Source organism: Cimex lectularius, unplaced genomic scaffold (assembly GCF_000648675.2).
Source record: "Cimex lectularius strain Harlan isolate CLEC.00 unplaced genomic scaffold, Clec_2.1 scaffold165, whole genome shotgun sequence".
In the NCBI taxonomy this organism is placed as follows: Eukaryota; Metazoa; Arthropoda; class Insecta; order Hemiptera; family Cimicidae; genus Cimex; species Cimex lectularius.
This window is the reverse complement of record NW_019392863.1, coordinates 840,474-864,821: the sequence shown is the minus strand read 5'-3', so window position 1 is coordinate 864,821 and position 24,348 is coordinate 840,474. Positions and strand designations below refer to the sequence as shown.

Below are 24,348 nucleotides of genomic sequence, written 5' to 3'. Positions count from 1 at the left end.
CTTTGCCTTTTTTTTTTAAAATCAAGTTCAATCGGTATTTAAAACGACGACCTATCGCATACCGGGTTATGAGCCGTTGGCGCGTCCCGACACCCAAGCCGAACGGTTCCAGCCCGGATTCATGCAACCTCAAGGATGATACGCCGGGTTTTTTGAGGTTTAACATTAACATTGCAGAATAAGCTCGAGCTTTGAAGTCTTCGGGGAAACTTCAGATGTGTAAGCCGGAGGATTGCAGATTCGTTTTGGCAGTCTTTTTACAAACGAACCTCACGACGGTGGTTTTTAAGGATAAATAACCTTCTTTGGTAAGCACATGCATATAAACATTTTATTATTTTTTGTCGTTTTTCACCGATTTAAATAGGAAATCTTATCCTTTAGTTAATTCTACGGCCAATGCTCAACTTGTCTGTAGTCCTAAAAGTCCTCACAACTCTGTTTTTCACTTTTACCATAAGTTTTTGTGTAGCCAAATAAAACTTAGTTTTACTTTGTTGACAGGGTAAATTTAAAATCAATTAATTACACGAATGTCTAGAAGATACCGTTAGAACAGAATTTACCTCTCGATGGAACGACTAGGAATGTTATCACTGGATACCTCATATTCTGCATAAGTTTCACTAAGGCCTTGTTCATACTTGCATACAAAGTCAAGCGGTTTTCGTATTTAGACAATGTCTAAAAACAACCGATCGCTTGTATGTAGTCATTAAGAGACAAATGCACGTCTATAATCAAGCTTTTGAAACAAAATCACAGAACTTTTGACTTGTTTGAAATGGGACATTCGTGCAACATTTCATAGTGTGGACGTTTTGGTCTTGGTCTATAGATAATCTCTGTGAGCCATGGTGAATGCTTGTCTTTTTTTATAATCTTTTTTTAAATATCTTGCCATCCTTAAGGTTGGACATGTCTCCGACAAAAATTAAATTTGCATCTGTACGAGTTAAATCTTATCTTATTTTCTGTGGGTTATTTGATAACTTGTGTTGGAATTAATGGTGTATAATGGCTGAAGTACTGCGGTAACTGACGGTTAAACCGTCCGACTTGCAATGCTAGCAGTTCTAGGTTTGAATCACAACATGGAATTTTATGATATTAAATGAGGCGGAAAACTTGGTATTTAACTTCGGAGGATGGATGTGATTGGGAGGCAGTGAGGGGAATTAAAGAATTCAGTGATTTGAACTGAGGGCTGTGTTGCATTGCAGGTGAGGAGTGTAGAGAAATTAAATAAATGAGCTCTCTGTAATATTATTTACCATAGGCCTTGTTCCGGTGAATCTGTCTGATTTGAAGTTTTGAAAGTTAAATACAAATTAAAAATTAAATTATTAAAAGGAATTTAAAAAAAAAATTAGAAAATAATAAAGAAAATTTAAATGGCGACAGGTGGATTTTCAATCACCAGATTATTAAAAACTAATGACAATGTACACAATGAAATTAAGTTCTCAAAGGCAACATCATCAGTAAGATTAAATTCGATGCTCTCCACCACCACACAAGTATAATTATGTGAAGACAACACATTCCTGTGACAAACATCACCTTTAGAATGGTTCCTTTAGATAACCCATAATATCCGCAGCAAAGGATGAGGGTGTCAAAAGACGAGATGAATTTTATGATTCTTGTTACAGAACTCAGGTGTGGAAAAATAGACAGGTGATGCTTCCTCGGCATGCTAGTGTGTCCTCTCTCCTGAGATAATGCTCAATCAATCGAAAGAGGAGTGTTATGTTAGATTTAGAAACTGAGAACTGTATTTCATATACCATTGGCTTTATATTAAAGTAGCCAGATCACTGTTTACCAGTTTTTTTAATTTTAAATTCTGTGTATTCATTTGTCTTTAAATAATACATATTTTTCAATGTATAATTTTGTGGTTACGGTAAATAATAAATACTAATTCCACATACACATTTAATATAGATGTCCGAAGTTGTCGAATGTAATGTGCTATATGCTGCAAGTACCCTTAATCAGTTTTGTAGGGATAAAAATGATAGTTTGTATAAATCATGTTTTCTTTTTCTTTCATTGTATACATTTAATATAACAACATTGGCATAATAATTACTATTAATTTAGTTTTTAGGGAAAAAAGAAAAAACTCTAACTATGAAATAAGTTGTTAATAATTAAATAAAATAAAGGTCGCCATTAAGGCATGGTAGAATGCAGACGTGTTTTCTCGTGCCTTACAAGCTTTTTAATTTTTTTGGCAGAAATTGACGCAGTTTTGTCTTTAAAAGTTGTACATCGTGTAAATGAGTGCTCTGTGTCTGAATCTGGTTTTTTGGCTTAATTTCTCGCTCTATCTTTGCCGTAAACCCCGGAAAAGAAAGCAATCTTCTCTCTCAAAGGGACTGCGCCCGATGTGTTATCAGTCTCAAGTATTAATTCGGTAACAAGTTTATTGATGAGAGATGACCTTGTACCATCTCCTTATCAGGTGTGTATCTTACGTGCTGTCGCTCTCTCTGCTTCTGTCACCTTGTGTCAACAACCAGGCCTGGGGACTTCATAGCTGTTGTTTATGTCGCCCAAAATCGACAGCTATTTTTCTAAAACCCCGGCAACACCTAATCAAACACCAGTCTAACAAGAGGGATCGAACTTCTCCAGAGCAAAATCTAAAAGTTTTGGAATGAGCCACCCCTGATATAAGTCGAATGTCATCGTTAAAGCAGCAATCGACATCTCACAATCAGGAAATTGGTCAAATGACTGGGTCGGAATTGATGACGATGTCAGATGTGATGAGCCAATTCTTCGATAAGTTAAAATGTCTGGCGACAAAAGAGGACATCAATCCTTTACACCAAAATTTTGAAGATCTAAAAGCAAACTCCTAACTAAAAAAGAAAATCGAACATAAAAAAGCTGCACATCATCATGACCTTTATCTGGAACAGCTGGATTTAAAGTCTCATCGCAACAATCTTACACTTAAAGGCCTTGACCTCCCAAAAGATGTGGATACTAGTAAATTAGTGTGCGAGTTTCTCCAAAAAGTCCTAGGATTGGAATTGGAAGAAAAAACTCTGCATGCGCACGCTCTGGGTAAGAATGGTCAGTCCTATAACATCCCTGTCTTAATCGTCTTTGATTACTTCCGTGGCAAAATAAATGTTATTAAAAACGCAAAAAAACTTCAAAACACAGGCTATTCTATTCAAGACGATTTACCAAAAGATTTAAGATGAAAAAGATAGAAACTTCTAGCGATTCGTCGTCTCTTATGGTGTCATAACAAGTCCCTCAGAGTAACGGTTCGGACAGACTTCATGGTTGTTACATCAAATTTAAATGGTGCACTGAAAAGGGACTTCTTTTTGGTAACCAAAGTGGAGTAGACAAGCTGAAGGGTATCACTAAAAATGACTTTTCGGATGCCATCACAGAACTTTGCTCTCATCCCCCGATCCGGAGAAACCTTTCTTTCAAGTTCCACTACCATCAGGACATTCATCGTGCAACCGGACACCAAGAGACACTCCAAGACCTTCTGAAAACAAACCATCTGCCGTCAAGTCAGCAATAAAAGTAAAACCTATTTTAGTTTTGTATCTTTAAATGTAAATGGTATAAAGTCTAAAATTATCGACCCTTTATTTTTATGTTTTTTTTTTAAGGAAAACGATGTTTTTGTTTTATTTGAAACCTTTGTCACTTCAGAAAAGTAGAATGACTATATCCAATTATTTTATGATTATGTTTTATATTTTATTCCCACTTTAAAAAATAAAAAAAATTGTTCGTCCTTCAGGTGGTTGTCTCTTTGTTGGATCTAAATTTTTTTGTTGTAGGCAACTTTAATGCGCGCATTAGCTATTTGCAAATGTTCCCCGAGGAACTTGTAACTAATTTCAACTTTATCTTTCTTAGGTGCAGTAAGGATAAGCTTGCAAATAACCATGGGAGGAGAGTTGTCGAGCTTTGTGATGATGATGATTTGGTAATTTTAAACGGCCGTGTTCCCTCGGATGGAGACGGCGAGTTCACTTTTATCAGTGCGGCGGGGTGCTCAGTGATAGATCTTTGTTGTGTGTCTTTTAAAAGCTATTCTCTCATCGACAACTTTAGGGTCCTTCCTCTTTTCTATCCAATTTCCTTCCAAACTGTAACAAAGGTTCCTGTACCAGTTGAACTATCAACCCCACTATTACCATCTCTCAAATGGCGTCAAAGTTATGCTAAGCATTTCATTAACAATTGGACCTCTTGTCAAATAACCTAAATTCTTTTCCCTCTCCCAATAATGCCCAAAAATATCTGGACCACTTGTTTGCACTTATCAGGTCTGCTTATCCTCTAAATCCTCCTTTCCCCCACTTGCTGCTTAGAAAAAATCCCTGGTTTGATTATCACTGCTTCATTTTGAGATGGAAAGTATTTTCTCTATTAAACCTCTTTAGAAGAACCAACCCAAATGTAGTAAGGGCGAAATATTTAGAAACCAAAAACAGTCTTAAACTACTTTGTGACAACAAAAAACAACTTTTTTTTTCTCAGAGGCAGCAAAACGACTAATTAAAAGTTGTACAAAATAAATGTCTAAGGTTATGTACCAATTCCCCAAGCTATTACTGATACCAATTGAACTCTTCATAAAAAGGCGGATGTAGATGTTGAAGAATTGTTTACAAAAAAATTAAATAAGATACCACACCAAGGAATTGTCACAAGGGCATACGGGGCATAATAGTGATGTTATGTGATTGTTAAAGCTTAATATATTTATTTAATTTAATAATAATAATCACCTGCGACTACTTTACTATTGCTGGAAATATACTTGTGAGGTATTTTGTTTTCTTCTGCCTACCCTGTTGTTTTGGTCTGTCTGATGCTTTTTTCAATTTCACCATCTTTGTATTGGGGTTGGTGACTGAAGTGAAATCAAAGTGCCAAAGGTCAAGAGTCATTATGATCAACTGATGCTAAAAGTGCAATAAAAATATGATAAAAGAGCGCTGTTTGGTCCAGAGGAACTATAAAAATTCAATGGCACAGTTAATTGATCTTTAAAGAACTGTAATTGTTATGTTTACTTGTAGAAAAAAAGTCATTTGATGATGTGTCTTTAATGATGGATCTTGGTTCTATGTAAAGAGCTAGTAGGCAAATTAGGGATTTTTCTGAGTAGCTCTGTAATTTTCAATAAGTAGGGGCCTTTGCTAGTCTCTTTGTTTCAACTGTTTGGTAATTTATTTATTACTGATATATTCAAATTTGAACCATATATGAATATATATTTTAGCTTTGTTACCTATAAAGTCATTTATAAATAGACATTACACATTTCCATCATGTGTGGAAAATAATGCCCAGATCTTTGAATCCAAATTTTTAATTTTGCTTATGTTTTTAGCCTAGTTTTGTGTACAAGTAACAAAAAGGGTTGATATACATTTTAGTTCTGTTATTTTATTATTTTAATGGACAATCTCAACTTCCCCATTTTTCATTATTGACCTCTCGTTCAAGTAAAATTCATGTCATTGACAACACTCACAGAGGCTTTTGCATTAATCCTTCTTTTCTGTTTATTTGTTTTGTAGCCAATATTTCCTCTGTTTTCATTCTTTGAAACTAATATTGATTTTTTAAAAATAATTTAAAATTATTTTGGGCTGTGATTTCAGAAGAATAACTACAATATGAATTTCGACCGAGTGCCACCACTTGATCCCCACCAAGGGGGTTTGAACTTCATCCGGCTCTCTCCTCAACCGGTCCAGGGTCAGTTCAGCATGGGCCAACCACAGTTTGACTTCACTCAGCAGCAGCAGTCGATGATGCCGCAGCCAGCTTTTCAATCTACTTTCCAGCAGCAGCAAATGCCCACTCAGACAACTCAGCAGCAATTCCAGTGGTCTAATCAAACTCAACAACCGTTGATGCTACAACATCAGCCTCAGCCACCGCAGCATGTTTTCAAGCTTGCCGACCCGTCAATGGAAATCGTCGATCGCATGATAGAAAAATTCATTGCCCAGGACAATATGTTTCCCAGTCTTATTGATAAGATGAGAATAACTTGTGAAAGTCAGTGAAATGGAAATTCAATTATTCCAAGATATTTGATATATAAAATGTTATTTATTTTTTAGGCGGTGTCACTGTGAGTGGTCTTTTAGAATCGGACTACTCAACTCCTAATGAACTCCCTGTTCAAGTGCACATTAATCAATTTAAAATAATTAATAAAGTTCCTCTTCCACCAGAGATCTTGGAACAGGTTGGAAGTATCCTTTTTTTCTTTCATATATATTCAGCATGGTAGAAACAATATTCACTAATAAACCGGCAAGGTTTTGAATTATTTGGTCAATTAATTATAATTAACACATTTGCTGCAGGGCCTCTAGTGACCGTTAGTCGTTAGACTGTCTAAATTTGCTGCCCCAGTGTATAAATACCTACATTATTTATTTATTAAAAAAACTGATTACTCCCAAGAAATAGCTCTACTTTTTGGCAAAATTAACAAGATCAACTTTGACTTGAGGAAAATAAACAAAATTTGTATGCATTGGTTTCAACCAACGAAATAGGTTGGTATTCAAAGACAAATGAAAAATGAAATATTGCATTTGATTAGCCAGTTTTTATTTATTTATTTATTGCTGTTAGAAAATTATACAGCCACGTAATTAAATGTGACTTATAACATGTGAATGGATTGTTGTGCACTGTTACAAATTATGTTTTTGACAAAAAATTTGTCACCCTTTTATTAAAAATATAAATTTAAATTTTAGTTTGTGCTTTTTATTATTAAATTAAAACAAAATATTTGACTACAGTAGCAACTGCTAATATATAACAATCCAGTTGTGCGTACCATGTGACTTAGATTGTAACTTGATACTTGCCTTTCATCTTAATCTGCCTCTCTCCGGTGATTTTTGTCTGTCAAAATTAGTTTAGATAGACAGACCAAGAAAATTAGATGCATCGCCCCACCACATGAGAAAATTCCACAATTGATGTAATATTGTATGATTGAATGATTTATAATTTATTTATTTCTATAATTATTTTTTAAAAAAAGAAAAACTTATTCCTCAACATATGTTAAGTCATTCAACCTGATACGCTAATGGGCGTCTTTCCTGAAATCAGTAGAGCTTGGGTCAGTATTGAGAGCGACCTGTACATATGGGATTTTGAAACTGGGTAAATTTTTGTTCTTAATTTTTTTGTTTTAATTTTTTAACTAAGTTTGTTTAAAGTGGAGATGTAGCATACTATGATGGTGCTTGTGACATTATAACAAGTGTCGGCCTCGTGCCGTCACGCCCCGATGTATTTCATCAGACTATTAAACACCTGCTCATTATAACGACACCGTTGGAAATAATTGTACTTGGCATTGTGCTAAACCAAGCTCCAGACAGTTAGTAATTTTTTTTGTCTTATAATTTTATTGTGTTGTTAATTTTTAAACTGAATTTCAGAACAGTCAAATGAACTCCAGCTCACTCATGATATAATTTATTCATTACCGACTGAAGGAGTGCCAATTAAAGTAGTAAAGGGAACGGTTGATGGGAGGATATTTATGGGCGGTCAGGATGGCAATGTTTTTGAACTTGTGTATCAGGTAAATACAAAAAATATAATTATACTTTTTTCTTTTTTTTTATTCAAATGTGTTAATTAATTGCAGAAAGAAATTGGCTGGTGGGGCAAGAGGTGTAAGAAGGTTAACATATCGAAAAGTTCCTTGTCATTCATAGTGCCATCTTTTATCGCTGCGGCATTCACCGAAGTGGATCCGATAAGGGACATTGTTGTAGACGACTCTAGAAATATATTGTATACTTTAACGACCAAGGGCACGATCGATGTGTACGACTTAGGAAAATGCGGGACCAGCTCGGCTTTCAAAGTTGCCACGTTATCGCATTCTTCAATACACCATCAAGCAGTACGTGCGTAAGTAGGATTTTTTTCATACAGTGTAATACATCTTTAAGAATTTCTAGGTTTATGAAAAAGAATAGAATCTTAACATTTACTTCCTTGATTTATGAAGGAATGAAAAATTATTCTCAATAAGGAATTAAATTATTAATAGAAAGAATAAATAAAAAGGCAAAAGGAGTTTGTAAATGTTTAAACCTTCAAATTCTAGGTTCTAGCAAATGTCCTTGTCCATAAAAATCAAATAAGTTGAATTTTGTTCATTCGAAACTTGATCATTCAAATTTTTGACAATATGAACTCCTTAGCAGGTCACTTTGGTAAATTGAAAAGATTCTGTGCATTTTGATACACTCATTAATGCAAAATATTTTTCGTAACACGGGAAGAGATAGAGCATTCTATAAAATGAAATGAGCCACTTCCCCTCTTTATAATTAATGTTTCTTTGAATTAGTTATGTTTGGCATTCATGCTTTGACATGTTCTCAGCATTCTGATCACTTTGGAAAATCATTTAGCCAAAGGACGCCAGGCCACATTTAAACAAAATCATTTAATGAACTTTTTAATAGTGCATAAGTTAACTTCCACAGTTAATCTATTTCCATTTTTTCATTATGTTAATGATGTTTTGTGTATGTCCAATTTAAGTAAGAAGCTTTAAAAATGCAAATGAACTTTTAATATTTTGAACTTCCTGATAATTCAAATTAATTTGTGGTACCTTGGCTTTCAAATCATCAAGAGTTGACTGTATTAATATAGAGGAGTCCAGCTAATTCACTTTCTCATTTGGCCAATATATAAGGTGGAGATTAGTATAGTAGTAATAATAAGTTTATTACATCTACACATGAAGAAAATAAAAATTACAGACAATTCAAACAAGAAAATAAACTTAATTCGGCAAGGTAGAGAGGTGCAGATTAGCATAGTGGCGGGTGAATTTCTACGACATGCCAAATATGAGTCTGCCATTTTATCTTATTAACATGATTATATGGTTTGCGATCAGTTAGTGGAGTTTCCAACTGTCATGTGCGGTTTTCAGGGATATAAACAATTTCAACTAAAATTTTTTTCTCAACTAAAACCCTTAATTAATTGATAGATATTGATATATGATCAAGCGGACCACAAAAACTAGTGGATATAAACAAAGTTAGGCAAGACAAACAATGTATAGATGCATTGTCTTTTGTCTTATTTCAGCATTGCTTTATTATGTTGATAGAAATAGTGCATTTTCAAGGCTCAATGTCCGGGTTATAAACAGGGAGAGACAAGAAAAGCATGTGACAGACTGAAACAGAGAGGATAGGTAGAAAAAAATATTCAGAAACGACTTAAATACAATCTCATTCTTGTCCAGCTTTTTCAAAAGTCCATCGTAGTTTTCAATAAACTTAAAAAACATTATTAACTTGTAAAAACAACATACCCTAGTTTATTCTGAAAGATAGTCATGCCACATCCTGCTTATATCCCCGATGTATTACCACACAATACTTATAATGTATTGGAATAAAACTGTTTTTATGAACATGAATTTAACAACCTAGAAGCTGAGTTATCTTTACATACTGAAAATGTATAGTCAAGACTTGTCATTTAAGTATTTAATAAAAATTTCACAGCAATTTTAATATTTTTAAAAGGTTTTTTTTCCATAGTACACAACAACTTATTCAACACACTAGGCGGGACCTTCCGGAAATAACTGCTGTTTGCTCTCTTTGTGTGATTGAAGAAACGGACTCGCCACATTTAGGGCTTATCGGTTTGACAAAATCTGGTATTAGGCTTTATTTTTCGACTGGTAGCCCACCCCCACACAGGCCCTCTACTCTCAGACTCCTTCATATTCGATTTCCGCCTGGTTTAAACCCGTCGTCGCTGCCTTTTATGAGAGATTCTCTCACAGTCCCCATGCACAAAGCTGGTAATTAATTATTTGTGATTTTCGTTGTTTCTTTATTAAGGTTTTGTTTTCTTCATTCATACATTAGGTACTTTCATCATGGCCACGACTAACACAGCGATGGTACAGGACAAAGTTTGGTGCTTCAGCTCGGACTTTTTCCCAGCCAGGATAAATTTTTCAGAGGAAACCCAGTTTCACAATCTCTGCGCGCCTGTTGTTGCGCTTGCCGATTTAAGCTTGTCGCCTTCAATCAAGGAAAACTCAAAACCAGTTTATGGCCCGAGTGGGCACATCCTGGTTTACCAGCAGAACATCGACCCAAACCGGTTCATCCTCCTCACCCCGCAGGTAATTTTATTTTGCTTTTAAACAAATTATTTTATATTTATTAATTGTTTTATTTTTATTAGGGAACAGAAGTTTATGAGAAACTCAGACCCGTTGATATTCTTGCCGAAGTTCTTAGAGAAAAAAACGGCCCGGATTGCAATGAAATCAAACAATACTTTTTAGAACAGGGCACGGATCAGGCTTGTGCCATGGCTTTGATTCTCGCTTGCAATTTTATGACAACACAGGCTCAAGTAATACTATATAAAATTAGTTCCTAAGAAAATATTAATAAAACTACTTTTATTAGCTGGCAGAATGGGCAACCAGAGCATTTTTCTTATATGGCGGTGATCCCAAACACATCATCCAGCCAGCACAGCATTTTAACATAAATCAGCCAAATTTTGGACCTGGCCAAGTCGGCTTTACCGGAAATCAACCTGACATGGCTAAATGCGCGACGAATATATTTGACAATACTCGCCAGTCTCCAGATTTTGGTCTTCCCACTGGTAATTTTCATTGCACGATTAATACAGCTCATGCAGCAATAAATAATCTATGTTGTCACTTAAGGTTTCCGTCCGACGCAAGTGAGCACGCCAATCAGCGACAGAAACAGATTTTCAAGCCCTGGACTTCCAGCAACACTTCCAGCACAATCAGAAACGTTCACAATTCAGATGTCTTCTAAACATAATGGTCTTTATCTCTATCTTACAAGGATTCTCAGACCGATTTGGGCAGAGAAAATAGTCTCTTCTGTTATTTTTGAAGACAATAAGCAATATGTAAGTTTTTTTATGGTTCAAATAAAGGAAAGCTTACAGCAATTATAGCTAAGAAAAGGAATTTTAGTAAGGCTTTATAAAATTGCAATATTATAATAGTTACATTATTTTAGTATGTGTCATCTCTGAGTTTGAACGATCTTGGAGTTTTGACAGCACGTCTCACCGGGTTGAAAAATTTCCTAGAGAAGAACACTACACAAGCGAGCCAAGACATACCGACTTTGTAAGTTGCCCGACAATAACATTTTAAAATCATTGACTTCATAACAATAAGAAGTACAATTGCAATTACAGAAGTATCAGGGATGCGGAATTGATTTCCAGGTCGAATTTGAGAATGCGTCTCCAAGAAGCGCTCGCCCAGGAGAAAATGTCTTTGGACGCTTTCAAAGTATTTGTTGAACATGTTACCCAGGTTTTTAACTTGTGGAGAATCCTTTGCCAGCATCAATTCCATGTCATTATTGGGACTCTTAAGCCGGTAATTAATTGTTTAAGTCGTGTTTGTCAAAAGTTAAATAATAATTGTGTTTTGAATTTAAGGAATTGATAAACCAAATGAGCCTAGCTACCTTCAGAGATTTGTCCATGTGTGGAAAAGAACTGTGTTCTGCACTTATAAACGGTTTAATTAATCTGTGAGTATTTTATTATCCAAATATTTATTATAGTAGTGTATTAAATTATACGGGCAGCACCAATTTAGGTTTAGGGGGGGGGGCATTATTCATACTCATGTTCATTCTTAAATACTTCACTCCTATTTACATTCCACATTCAATTAGGATGATGGGGTACTTGATTTATTTGCACAAATTATATAACTAACCTAATGGTGTGTCAATGGGGTATTCGATGTTCCACTATAGACCCTCTCACATCATACATTCTTGCTAATAAATACATTCACTCTATATAACCTGTGCTAAATAAGTGAAGCAAATTTATTTGGCATGTGCAAAAATAATGCAGGTTTTGAAAAGGCAGTCAATACTATTTTTAATTTTTGTAAAATTAAGAAAATGTATTCAAAATTTTTCCATCACAATCTGTACATCTTTGCCAACATGTAATAAGCACTTTTATTCCGCTCACATAAAAATCTTTATTTTGGCTCACAATAAAGTCTTGGAAGGCGTTTTCAGCTTCACCACGTTCTCTAAAAATTTTATCCCTCAAGAAGTGATCGATCAAAATGCCTAAAAAAAGTGGAAGTCTGTAAACGGGAGGTCAGGTGAATATGGAGATTGCAGTAAGGTTTCATATCCCAAGTCCTTAAGTTTCTGCAGGGTTGACATTACAACATGTGGCCTGGCGTTATCATGAAGAAGATTTAGCCCCTTACGGTTTACCAATATTGGACAAAGACGTTGCAGTTTCCCGTGCATTTTGTCAATTTCTTGGCAATATTTCTCTGCTGGGATAGTTTCACCATAATTCAGAAAATTATAATGAACAACTCCAGCAGTATACCACCTGTCAGTCACCATAACTATTTTGGGTGCAGATATGGTTTCAGGAAGTGTTATGGTCCACCATAGACCTGTACGCCTCCTGTTATCATACAGAATCCATTTCTCATAGCATGTGATGATTTGATCAAGAAATGGAGTTTTGGTGCACAACAGAAGAGATGTACAAATTTCAAAGTGTCGGATTTCTTTGGGTTTTGCTTAGTTCGTGCAGACCCATATGTCAGGCTTCTTTATTTTACCAATTTGCTCCAGATGGCGATGAGTGATCAACACCAAGCTCTTCCACAATTTCTTGTGTTTTATGTGAATTTTCTTCAATCAATATTTTGAGTTGGGCAAATGTGCTTACCCAAGCTGACACTTACCATCGATATTCTCCTTGTTGATGCCCCATCAACTCCTAGCCTATATTCTCCAGTACCTAATTGGTGTTCATATTAACCTACGTACTGGCGCTGCCATAAAAATGTCTAACGGGAGCGGGTCTATACAACGCCTTTAAGCAGTACTTCATCCAGGCACGACTATTTTGCCGGAAATGAGTAGAAGTCTGCGATTATATTGGGTTTGCTTACCTGCAGCGTGGCTTAGGCATCCGCAGCCTTTTACGCTGCTGACAGCATTTATTTTTCATGCTAATTTTGCCCAGCATTGATAATCAAATCAATTTTATGAAAAACCTAACAATCGCTGGCGGTTACGTACTATTGGCGGTAAGCGGTACCGATGCATTCAGTCTGGATTAGGTGCTGAATAAAAAAGGAGAACTGCCTTACACCGAGCTGTGCACCATATGAAATTGCTGGGGTGTAAAGATAATCAACAATTGCCGAGTTTATGTTTGCTTGATTATGTGCTGGTGTTTGTACCAATAGAACCGGCCTCTGTGGTGGTTCAGCTTCTTGCTGTCTTTTCTGGATTCTTGTCTCAGGGCTTTCCTGTTCAGTCGATTCTAATTGAATTTTTTCTGTCCTTTACTCTAGTTTTGATACTACTTGGTTCGCGGCTCTTCTTGTAGTTGTCCCTATTCAACTCATCTCTGCTCTTGACCGAGATTTGCTTTTCTTATCTTTTCCCTTTTATATTGGTCATCAAAACAAGGGTGGAGGGAGCAAAAAGGAGGGTCACAACAGCCCAACTTTAGCTTGAGCCATGTCCTCAATGTATGATAACTTTCCCTTAATAAATAATTCACCTTTTTTGTTATTTATTTGTTTTTTTCCAGATTTTTGGAATTGTTCCTTTATTTTCTGATGGATTGGCAAGCCTAGTATTAGTAATAAAACATCCAAAATTCCTTATAAACTATCTTCTTACATTAACAATTATTATAACTTGTTGTCATTAAGTTATATTAAGTCAGCTTACACAATGTTGAACTAACCAGGAAATTTCAATCGGCCCTTTCTTCGTAATGAGCCCTCTCGAGGTATCGAAACAACTAGGAAGGGCTGTATAAGCTGTACCCTGTTTATTCAAGTTTTTTGTAAATATGCATCAGTCTTGCTGTTTAATATGCTTTAATATTTTTTATGCACAGTGAGTTCCCTAAGATGACGAACCTTATCTATTTAAATGTTAATACAAACCCAACAAGATGAACTACCTACATATTAGATCAGTTAGATCAGATTAAGGTCCAGGTGAATAGGCAGGTTAGGGTTGGTTTAGAAATCCCACAATATTCTACTAAGACAGAATACAGATTTTGTTTGTCTCTTGGCTTGCTCTCGTGGCCTTATTTAACTCAATTTCTCTGATCAGACAAGGATTTTATAAAAGATCTTTGCAGTTTGACCACATAAAGGAATGTTCACTCTCAATACAACAGCATGTGCAGTATAGTTTACAATAAAAGGCCTATTTTAAATTTTATTGTTATCACAATGTAAAGAATTTTTTCTCATATTACTTTTTGTAAAATCAATGTTTTGTTTAAGGTACTTAAATGACAATGCATCTGTAGACAATATAAGTGCTAAATTAAGAGAGGTTTGCCCAACTCTGTATAAAAGCGAAGATGCGACGTGTTCAAAAGTGAATGAGATATTGATGTCGGTTAAGGACGTGCGCAGTGAGGAGGAAAAATTGGTCATGCTCAGTTCTGCGATTAAGGTTTATATTAGACCAATTGTGTTTTTTGAACGAGTTCTTTTAAAACCGATAATTTTACAGCTTTGTAAAGAAGTGGCTCCGCATTTGAACCATTCGTCAGTCTGCAAACAACTTGTAAACCACCAATATTATCAGGGAGTGATTGAAGTGTGTTGCGACATGGCGAACAAAGCCGATCCACACAACCTTGCTAAGAGCTTTCTGATGAAAAACCAACCCTTGGATGATGATCTGGGCTCGAAAGCTTTTATGAATCGGTAAGACACGTTTTAGTCATTATCTAACAACCATCACTATTTTTTTTTTCATTTAGTTCGACCTGCTATAAAGATTTGGCATACATGCTCGACCAAATTTACATGAAATGTCAGATTGGAAACACTCCGGTTAGTTTTGACGAACCTCCTAGCACCATTGGTCAAAAAATCGTAAGTTCTAACCGTATCATTCAGTAATGAATTTATCCAGTAATATTTATTTATTAATTTATCATCGTCCAGCTGGAAGATACAATCATTCAATGTTTGAACGTGGAAGATGAAACGGCCCACTTAGTCGTGTACGAATGGCTCGTTACTAGAAACTTACAAAATTCCCTTGTCACCCTCGGCAAGCCTTCAGTTGAAAAGTACCTTTCTCGTTTTCCACCCGATTCAAAGAGATTTAGAGATCTAATGTGGCAGTACTACGAACGATCTGGTGATCATGCAAAAGCAGCACTTATTTTATATAAATTAGCAACCGGAAGGGGGTGAGTTACATTTTCTTTAACCTCATGACAGCACTATGTGAATTCTTTTCTTCTTTCCAGAGATGCAATAAAATTACAACAAAGGCTGACATATTTAGGAAAAGCAGTTATGTGTATGAGAAGTGACGAGGTGGGCTGTGCCCCTCATCTTGGAGTCTTTCATCACGAGCTTGAAGACTTAGTCCAAGTTACAAGAGTCCAGAAACAAGTACTAACAATTACCAAAATAGTTTATATTTAAAAATAAAATGAAATTTTTTATTTATTTTTAATTCCAGGTTTTAGACAAAATTAGTGGTATGATTAACACTCATTCGATGGCAGAAGAAGCTTGTAAAAAACTGAATTCAAATCTTCTTTCAATAACAGAAGTAATTACTCTTAAATAGACCAAAAAAAAAAAAAAAACTGTTATTAATAATTTTTTTTAGCTTTTTGAAGATTTTGCAGAACCTTTTCAGCTTTGGGAGTGCAAATTGACTATTTTGAATTGTGCAGGTCATGATGATCAGGAGCTTATTAAATCAATTTGGAATGAAATTATTAAATATGGTAAAGACATTAAATAAAACAAAGAAAAACAATCAAATATCCTTAAATAAAATATTTTACATTTTTTATTTAGAATTGGACCAGTGTACTTCTAGTTTACCTGATGAACAGATGCTCGTTGTCATGTCCAAAGTGAAAAGCTTAGGGCTGCAGTATACAATCCAGTCTCCATGTTTTCCAGTCTGTGAGTCATGAACATTTATTTATTCAAGTATATCTGAGTCTATAATTTTCCCGTCATTTTCCAGATTATTTAGTTTGGCAACTAGAACTGCTCAGTTGCCGTCTTGATGTGAACAAATCTCGTGTATACACTACGATGATAGAGACCGGAGTTTCAGTTGCGGCAATGCTTGATATTTATGATAAGTGAGTAGACAAATTGATTAAAAATACAATAATTACAGTAACTAAACATTGTTTTCTTGTTTTTGCGCATAGAATGTTTTCGGCTAATGACATATGCTGGAGCAGACAGGGAAATGAATTTCATCTTATTCAAGTGATTGCTAGTTTTGCCGACTCATTTGTCACAAACACAAGGATGGTTACTGCTAGTGAATGGTAAATTTAAAGATTATCTTTCACTCCCACCTCTTTACAAAATATTGAATCAATTGATGTGCTTATAATTAATTTTTTAGGAGGGTGTTAGCTGATCAAGTCCAGGAATTAGTCACCTCATGCCTTAGCACTCTTTTTAGCAAGCAAGACTGCGCACAACTTATTTCCTTCTTGAAGAAAATCAAGGAAAACCTCGAAAGGTTTAAATCGGCCCCTTTTTCCCAGCAACAATTTTTCTAAAGGATGTATTTTTGATATTGTTTTTATCATCTTATTTGTAAAATAAATAAAAAATAAAAAAATAAAACTGTCAAAATGAAGGGTGTAAAATAAAAAGTAAATAAATTAATTAATTTTACAGGAAATATATCATCACTGTTGGTTCAAACCAATTTCTTTAAAATTTGTTTACCGCAACCTCTATTGTAATAAGACAGTGATTTTAAACATGTACAATTTAACCATAACATTGAAACTGTGTTATTTCATGCAGTGTCAAACCACTTTTCTATATTTGCAATTTTAAAAATGAAATATATTATATTGTGTTCTAAGAATTAGTCTATTGTTAATATGTCCAAAGTTTTTTGACGTGTGAGGGTGAATGTCATTTGATACACGCAAAACTGTTTATACTGTGCATTAGGATGTTAAATAAACATAATTAATAAACATTTGTTATGTATTTTATGTAACCTTTAATCATATTTTAGAATTCATAATATGCATAATCATGATTGCTTTGTGTTATAAGAATACTAATTCCAATTATTTTATATTAAATTTTTTTAAAAATAAAATTGTAAGGAAAAGACTGAAAATCAGAACGAGAATTGGTACCTGACAAATAAAAGATTTTTGGGGGCGTCAGTGGCCACAACAGTTTAGGTGGTGACACGGCCCTCATCGCTGTAAGGTGAAGGTCCCGGGTTCGAATCCAGCGGCCCCTGCATTCATACCCGACATACAAATGGGCTTTTTTTCAAAAACATTGGCACCCTGAGAGTTGACATGACTGTTGTGACCGTCATTAAGGTCATCATCAGGGCAAAATAATCTTAAATATGTCTACATATTGACATATTTAAGTTTTTTACAAGCGATATCAAATACGAATTTTAATTATTTTTAGTTTTATATATCTGTTTCGTTTAATTATCTATATTTTTGTTTAAAGTTACTATGATAGTAAAAAAATGGTTTACTGCATATATTGCATATTTTAACGGATTAAAACTGCATATTATTGCCTATTTCAGGGCTATCAACTGCATATTTTGATAATTTTTACTGCATAAAAATCCGGTCCCTACTTATTGCCACCCCTAACCATCTGTGAATGTTCATATGACCATTTTGGTGGGAATGTGGGACTTTTTGAAAGAAACCTTAGAGGAGGTTAGAAGGCGGCTTTCCTTGATTGAAAAAGGTTTCGATTTGTCGATTTTTCAAACAAAACGTCTCTTGTCTTTCAATAATTTTCTTAATATAATTATGATTGTAAGTTTGATACGTTTGATAAGCGATAAAAGCAGCTTTGCACGACGTGATGCCGAATCTGAATCCGGAGGAATTGATTCAGAAGATTTCAATATTTTCTAGGATCGGTTTTTTGGCCCTGTCGGCATTGGTCAATTTTATTCTTCCTGATCACGACTCGGACGGTTTCGTCTCTCCGATCCTGGTGACCGACTATGAGAGCGTTTTGGACAAAACGGTCGACTTTCTATTCGGCGGCCTGTGCCGTTGGGACGGCCAGCACTTCTACCACGTCGCCCGATACGGGTACACGTACGAGACGAACCTGGCCTTTTTTCCGCTTTTTCCGTCCGCGGTCGGGGCCGGGGCCCAGGTCGTCACTTGGGCCACCGGGCTCAATTTCAAGTCCGCGTTCCTCATCGTCGTCGTCGCCATGAATACCGCACTTTTCACCAAATCGGCCCTCACGCTCTTCAGGCTCACCCGGGTCGTCTTCAGGGACGACAGGATCGCCTTCAACTCGGCCCTCTTCTTCTGCTTCTCGCCGGCGACCGTCTTCTTCATCGCGCCTTACTCAGAGACTTTGTTCGCCTTCTGCACGTTCAACGGGATGCTCGCTTACTCGAAGAACGAGATTAACTATGCTTGCGCTTGGTTTTGCATTAGCGGCTGTGCCAGGTCGAATGGTACCATCAACGGAGGTTTCATCGCACACTATTTTTTCAGCAAAATGTTAACAAGTATTAAAACTCACAAAGGCTTCAGTTTGAAATTTGTAGCGGACTATCTGAAACCGCTCGGCTATCTCGTCACCTGCCTGGCAATTGTCTTGGCTCCTTTTCTTATTTTTCAGATAGACGGCTTTTACAGGTTCTGCAAAAGTGGTTTACGATATCCGATTGAACTCGTCAGGCACGGCGAGAGGAACAATCTGCTCATGCCGGGTGACCAGCCGATCTGGTGTGGTCACAAGATCCCTATGCCTTATTCATATGTTCAAGACGCTTATTGGGATGTTGGATTCCTACGTTATTACACTTTAAAACAAATCCCGAACTTTTGCCTCGCGTTTCCCATTGTAGTCATAATACTCGGCTCCTGCGTGCAGTTCCTTTACAAGCACAAGAATCTCTTTGTACAAGCGGACGAGGTCTATTCGCAAAAGAGAAGCTCCGATACATTCCCGAGACATTCCTTCGTTTATATCGTCCATGCCGTGTTCCTGACGGTATTTTGCGTCCTCAACATAAACGTCCAAGTAACGACAAGGATGCTCGCCTCCTCGAGTCCGGTGCTCTATTGGATCGCTTCGACAAAATTTCTAGTCAAAGATACTGGCGCACCGCCTGATTTCGACTACATAAAAGAAAATATGTTTGACTGGAAAGGAAAATTTCATAGGTCTTCTTATAACATAATAAGCTACTTTGTAAGTTATGCTGTAGTTGGCACGGTGCTTTTTAGCAATAATTTGCCTTGGACATGACTGAATAATTTGCATTTTTATAGTTGAAACGTTGTTAGCCTTGTTGTTTTGTCAATTAAAGTTATTTATTGCTCATTTGTTAAGTTTTAATTCGTGCTTTCCTCAAACACCCAGCTTTGTAAAATTGACGGATTATAAGATATTTGTCGTCCACAAAATTCCTCACATGATTATTGTAAGACTATTGTTGCTGTAAAAACTATTGACATTTATTTCCTTAGGATCGTTGGTCTCCTATTGTGTCTATTGTGGAATAGACCATTATTTCCAAGCCTTGAAAAATGCTTGACCCTTAAGGTAGTTTACCATTTTCCGGGCTTCCTCTTTGCTTATTTCTTTAGGCGTAAATATCGCCTTTAAGAAGAGGCTAACATATGCAATTGGACTTTCAACAAGTCAGTTTAATTGAATATCACCTAGCCTGATATTTTTGGCAATGCAGTATTAGGCAGCGAAAAGATTTGTTGATATCAAATGGCAGATGAGTTGATATTGTTCAATTGATTTTTATCAACCTGGTGTATTACAATAGGTAACATGGACGGACCAAACATTGATAATGATTAAATGCCAAATATTGGCAGGTAAAATCCTTAAGGTCTGAAATACTAGAATGATGAGATCAATGTATAATTACAAGTTATTATTAATGAACTCGGATATGAAGTATAAATTTATTTATACTAAAAATTGACAATATATTTATTGACAGATGGCTGTACAGTTGATGGTATTGTTATATACAAAGGAAATCTACAATTTTGTAGAAAGTGTTTTCATTTCATTCATTTTTATCTAAATGAGTCTGAAAATAATTTCTCACAAATTGTTAAGAAACATTCTGTTGAAGTCTGAGATGATGATCCTGAAAGCTTCATTACCTATCAACCTGGTGTATTACATTAAGCTAACAAGAACATAAACATAACTCAGAACAATCACTTATGATGCTGAAATGCCAAAATATTGGCAGACAATCCTTGAGGACAGAAGGATTAGAATTATGAGAGGATCAAGCTTGATATTTTATATTTTTAAATGATTTGGGAGGTTAATTAGAAAAAAAACCATGCTGTTTTATTATTGACTGGTGGCCACGTGGTAAATGGTATTATTATTATTACACAAATGAAATCTACAATTTTATAGAAAGCATTTTCATTTCATTCATTTTTATCTAAATGAGTCTGAAAACATTACAAATTGTTAAGAAATATTTGAATGAAGTCTGTGAGATGAATGAGCCTGTAGCTTAATTATCTATCAACCTGGAGAATTACATAGGAAGAACCATCACTGATGTTGATGAAATTCCAAAATATTGGCAGAAATAATTATTGAGGACAGAAAGACTAGAATGATGAGATGACCAAGCATAAAAAAAACATGCTGGTTTACTGACGGATGTATAGTTGACATTATTATTAGTACTCCTCATATATGCTTTATCTTAGTAAAAGCCCCAAAGATCTCTTAAAGTTTAGTATCTTGTTGTCTGTCTCTGAGACTTAAGTTGATGTACCCAAGGATAAAAAAATAAATAAAACGGGTTTCAACTTTTCAGCAGTGGAAGCATGCTGGTGTTTTTCTCAGGGGGCGAGTGAACCGAATCATGATGGGTGTTAAGGTAAGTATACTATTTTTTTAAATGACTTATTTTAGTTTCACAGTAAGTTTTATCCTGGACTGTAACCGATTTTGGTACTCCGGGCTGAATTAAAAAAAATCAGATTTATCGTTTTTTTCTTGGTGGATGTTAAGTTAAGCAAATCCACCAATCATTTTTGTGTAAATGGGTTGCTGGTTTTGATTAAAAATATGGAATGTTCTCTGTCATGGCTGATAGACCATGTTAAATGTTAACTATGTTTTTCCTGGCAAGGGTGGCATCGTGCAGGTAGGTAAATTAAAACCGGTCGCCCAGTGAGAAACTTAATTCCTCTTCACTTTATGTAAATACAATATCTACCATTGTTAAAAAAATATTTTTTCTGTTCTCTTGATTGGTTGCTTTTAACTGATGTGCCTGACGACCAGAAAAAGAAGTTTCAGCAGAGGAAGTATGCTGGCAATGTTACCTCAGGCCTGGGTGAGTGAGCCACAAACTTAAAGTGATTGTCCTTGGCCAACTAATTATACTTGAACAATAAATTTTATGTATTTAAACTAGGGATTTCATTACAAACCACTGATCAATCACAATTTATTTTCTTGTCTTTATAACAATTTCAATACAACAAATTCAATAAATAATTAACATTCATTTCAATTAAAGAAGAGAAAAACAGTAACAATTTTTATAAATATTGGTTTAACATGAGAAATGTAAAATTAAAACATTATATTTTATAGAGTTTAATTATCTTTCTTTTTTCTGGTATTTCACATCTAAAAAATTTACTTAAATTTTTTTGAATTTGAATAAATAAACAGTCTACAATAACAATAAAAAGAATTTGTATACGCTGTTATATATTATAATAAATATGACAACAAAGAAAAATCAAAATTCCGACTAGAATATATGTATATTTATAATTTATATGTATGTACAATATGATTTACAAGAAATATTACAAGAGATTTTTTTTACATCTGAACATTTAGTTTGATTCTGAAATGTCAAAACATGTTTGGACATAAATTATTTTATAAAAATATATATGCATTTTTTTTACAAGAGGAACAGAGATATTGGACAAAATCTACATCATAGTTGCTCAATTTCACAAACTTTAAAAAAAAAAACCAAAAAAAACCAACGCATGGAATCATTTTATAATAACTCTGAAAAATGTATGAGGAATGTAATTTGACATTTTTTGAAATTTCAATGCTTATCTCATTGGGAAAAAACACTAGGGTACAATAATATATATAAAACCGTCAACAGTTCTTACATCCAATAATGAGGAATTTAATGATTATAAGAAAAAATATAAATACTAAACAAATGCTTTAGAATACCGACACTTTGTCAAGTTGAGAAGGTTGCAACAGGAAAATATATCGGAAGAAAGAAAAATGTAAATTTACATACAAAAAGTAATTTTATAACCAGAAAGTATCGGAGAACAATACGTTGTATTTCCAAACTACAAAGCGTTTTAACTACGAAGGGATGTTTTACTATTATCTAATCTAAAATTGGTTGAAGAATAATACTTGGAATGAAATAAGATTTAATTTTTTCTTGCATAAAATTAATGAAAAAAGTTTTCTATAAACTGTTTGTCAAACCGTCCTTTCTTGCAAAGCAGTTGGTTTGTTTATACACTTAATATATTGTTTAAAAGAATAGTATTATTATAAATATACTCTGGGTTTCAAAATTAGAATAAATAACTATACTGCACATAAATATATTGTTTATACACTAAGTATAACTTGTAGCAAAAGTGTTAAAGATTTATTTTCAAGTGCTACACCCTCTGAGTAAAAGGATTGCTTTTATTTTAATTTAAAAAAAATTTAAATGTGTATATATTGTTTAAATTAACATAACCTACATTTTATATTTCTTAATAAGAATTTGCAAGATTTCATGTTCAAAAATATTTTATAATTTTTTTACTACTTGCAACTAAGTTTGTTCTATATGATTTGTTGGTACTTAATACTATGATAGTTTTATTCTTTTTTTTTTTTTTTTTTGCCGAATAACACGTTAAATTATTTTCAAAAGCAAATTTTCCTGTTGCGACATTTCTTCGATAAAGGAAATAAAAAAGCCTTTGAGGAATGTTTGACTCAAAAAACTGTTTCAGCATGCCACACTTCAAAACCCGTCTCTGATACGCGGGCTGTGAAGCGTGGGCTACTTGGGCTAACTATGATTAACCGGGAGTGTCATGTTCATGCAAAGCTGGTGGTCTCGTACGTCTCCCCATCCCCCGTTGCCTTTCCTGAGCTTGTTCTTTTTCGACACTGTCGTGAAAGTGACTGTGAGGTGAGACGGAAAGAGGTGGCGGGATGCGTTCGCCAGTACTTTCTGAACCTTTGATATCACAGCAGTGCTCTCGCAGTTATTTTTCTTGTGATGGACTCCGCTGAAAGATTTAAGTTAAACCTATTGATTTTTTTTTCTTTTGTTTTAATTTACCATTCTCCAATATGGAAGACTCTTGGTCCTCGCATGACCATTGCAGTAAGCTTGACCCTCAAGCACTGCAGTGATACTTGTTGAAGGCTCCAGTCCCAGTTGTAATCATCGTAGGAGCAGAAGTGCTGAGCACATCTTCTCAGCTCACTCCATACGGATCTGTTGAACGCCATCCCCATGTTGTGTTTACTGCTTACCCAAGGAGTTACCTCGGCCTGAAAAAATATAAATTCAATTCAAATATACTGAAGAAGATGTTCGACTGAGTGTGCAAAGCAATAAAGAAACAAGGAAAACAAACATGAACTAAATTCTTACTTCTTTGTTATTTATTATATGTACAAAACTTAAATAAGTAATTAAGAAAGGTTTGCACTTTTTTATAATGGCTTAAATAAATTTACATGCCTCTAAATTCATACATTTATTATAGTTTAACAAAATGTAGCACTTTACTTCTTTTTTTTTTAAATCAAGCGGAGCGACAGTTGATCAATTAGTATTGACTGACGCCTAATGCACATATATTACCATACTTTAATAATTATATCAGGAAAATCAATGCTTGCAATTGGTTATGTGGTGGTACATAAGTTCAAAGTACATACACACACTACATGGACTTAAGTTATCTGTAGGAGTTAAATTTTTATATTTAGGAAAGGTTTTTCTGTTGAGTGAATCACCTAGCAGGGACAAAAAGTATGGAAAGGAGAATTTCAGAACAAAATGTTGAAAAATGAGGGTCGTAAACATAGAAACAATTAAAAATAAAAAACATTATTAAACTAAATTAATTATTTTAACTAAAATA

General features: G+C 34.8%; 3 protein-coding genes across 11 annotated transcripts in view; 2 read left to right on the top strand and 1 right to left on the bottom strand.

The window, feature by feature from the left end:
- The first annotated feature begins 57 nt into the window (after positions 1-57).
- Positions 58-17,141, top strand: LOC106666129 (nuclear pore complex protein Nup154). Of its 3 annotated transcripts, none has more exons than XM_024228837.1 (26): positions 58-308; positions 5,670-6,072; positions 6,138-6,272; positions 7,110-7,206; positions 7,263-7,426; positions 7,488-7,633; positions 7,700-7,968; positions 9,618-9,901; positions 9,969-10,231; positions 10,294-10,467; positions 10,524-10,728; positions 10,793-11,007; positions 11,121-11,233; positions 11,305-11,491; positions 11,554-11,648; positions 14,426-14,600; positions 14,661-14,857; positions 14,914-15,028; positions 15,101-15,351; positions 15,412-15,559; positions 15,630-15,722; positions 15,783-15,903; positions 15,977-16,087; positions 16,152-16,272; positions 16,345-16,467; positions 16,548-17,141. In XM_024228837.1, exons 2-26 carry the CDS (start codon positions 5,685-5,687, stop codon positions 16,705-16,707), a joined length of 4,350 nt encoding a protein of 1,449 aa, XP_024084605.1. In that variant the 5' UTR covers positions 58-308; positions 5,670-5,684; the 3' UTR covers positions 16,708-17,141. The 3 variants fall into 3 exon arrangements, with proteins under 3 accessions (XP_024084605.1, XP_014248542.1, XP_024084606.1); XM_014393056.2 differs by having other exon boundaries at positions 59-308; positions 9,633-9,901; XM_024228838.1 differs by lacking the exon at positions 58-308 and adding an exon at positions 2,516-3,567.
- Positions 17,142-17,873: 732 nt separating this feature from the next.
- On the top strand, positions 17,874-19,507 carry LOC106666278 (GPI mannosyltransferase 2). Its single transcript, XM_014393359.2, has one exon. It carries the CDS (start codon positions 18,017-18,019, stop codon positions 19,430-19,432), a length of 1,416 nt encoding a protein of 471 aa, XP_014248845.1. The 5' UTR covers positions 17,874-18,016; the 3' UTR covers positions 19,433-19,507.
- A 3,498-nt stretch (positions 19,508-23,005) lies between these two features.
- Positions 23,006-24,348, bottom strand: part of LOC106666176 (alpha-1,6-mannosyl-glycoprotein 2-beta-N-acetylglucosaminyltransferase) — a 188,971-nt gene continuing 187,628 nt past the window's right edge. For all 7 annotated transcript variants that reach the window (XM_014393166.2, XM_014393172.2, XM_014393169.2 and 4 more), the window contains 2 exons: positions 23,535-23,749; positions 23,006-23,481 (listed from right to left, as the gene is read on the bottom strand). In XM_014393166.2, the coding sequence (XP_014248652.1) occupies positions 23,259-23,481; positions 23,535-23,749 (438 nt within the window). In that variant the 3' untranslated portion in view covers positions 23,006-23,258. The remainder of the gene's footprint in view (positions 23,482-23,534; positions 23,750-24,348) is intronic.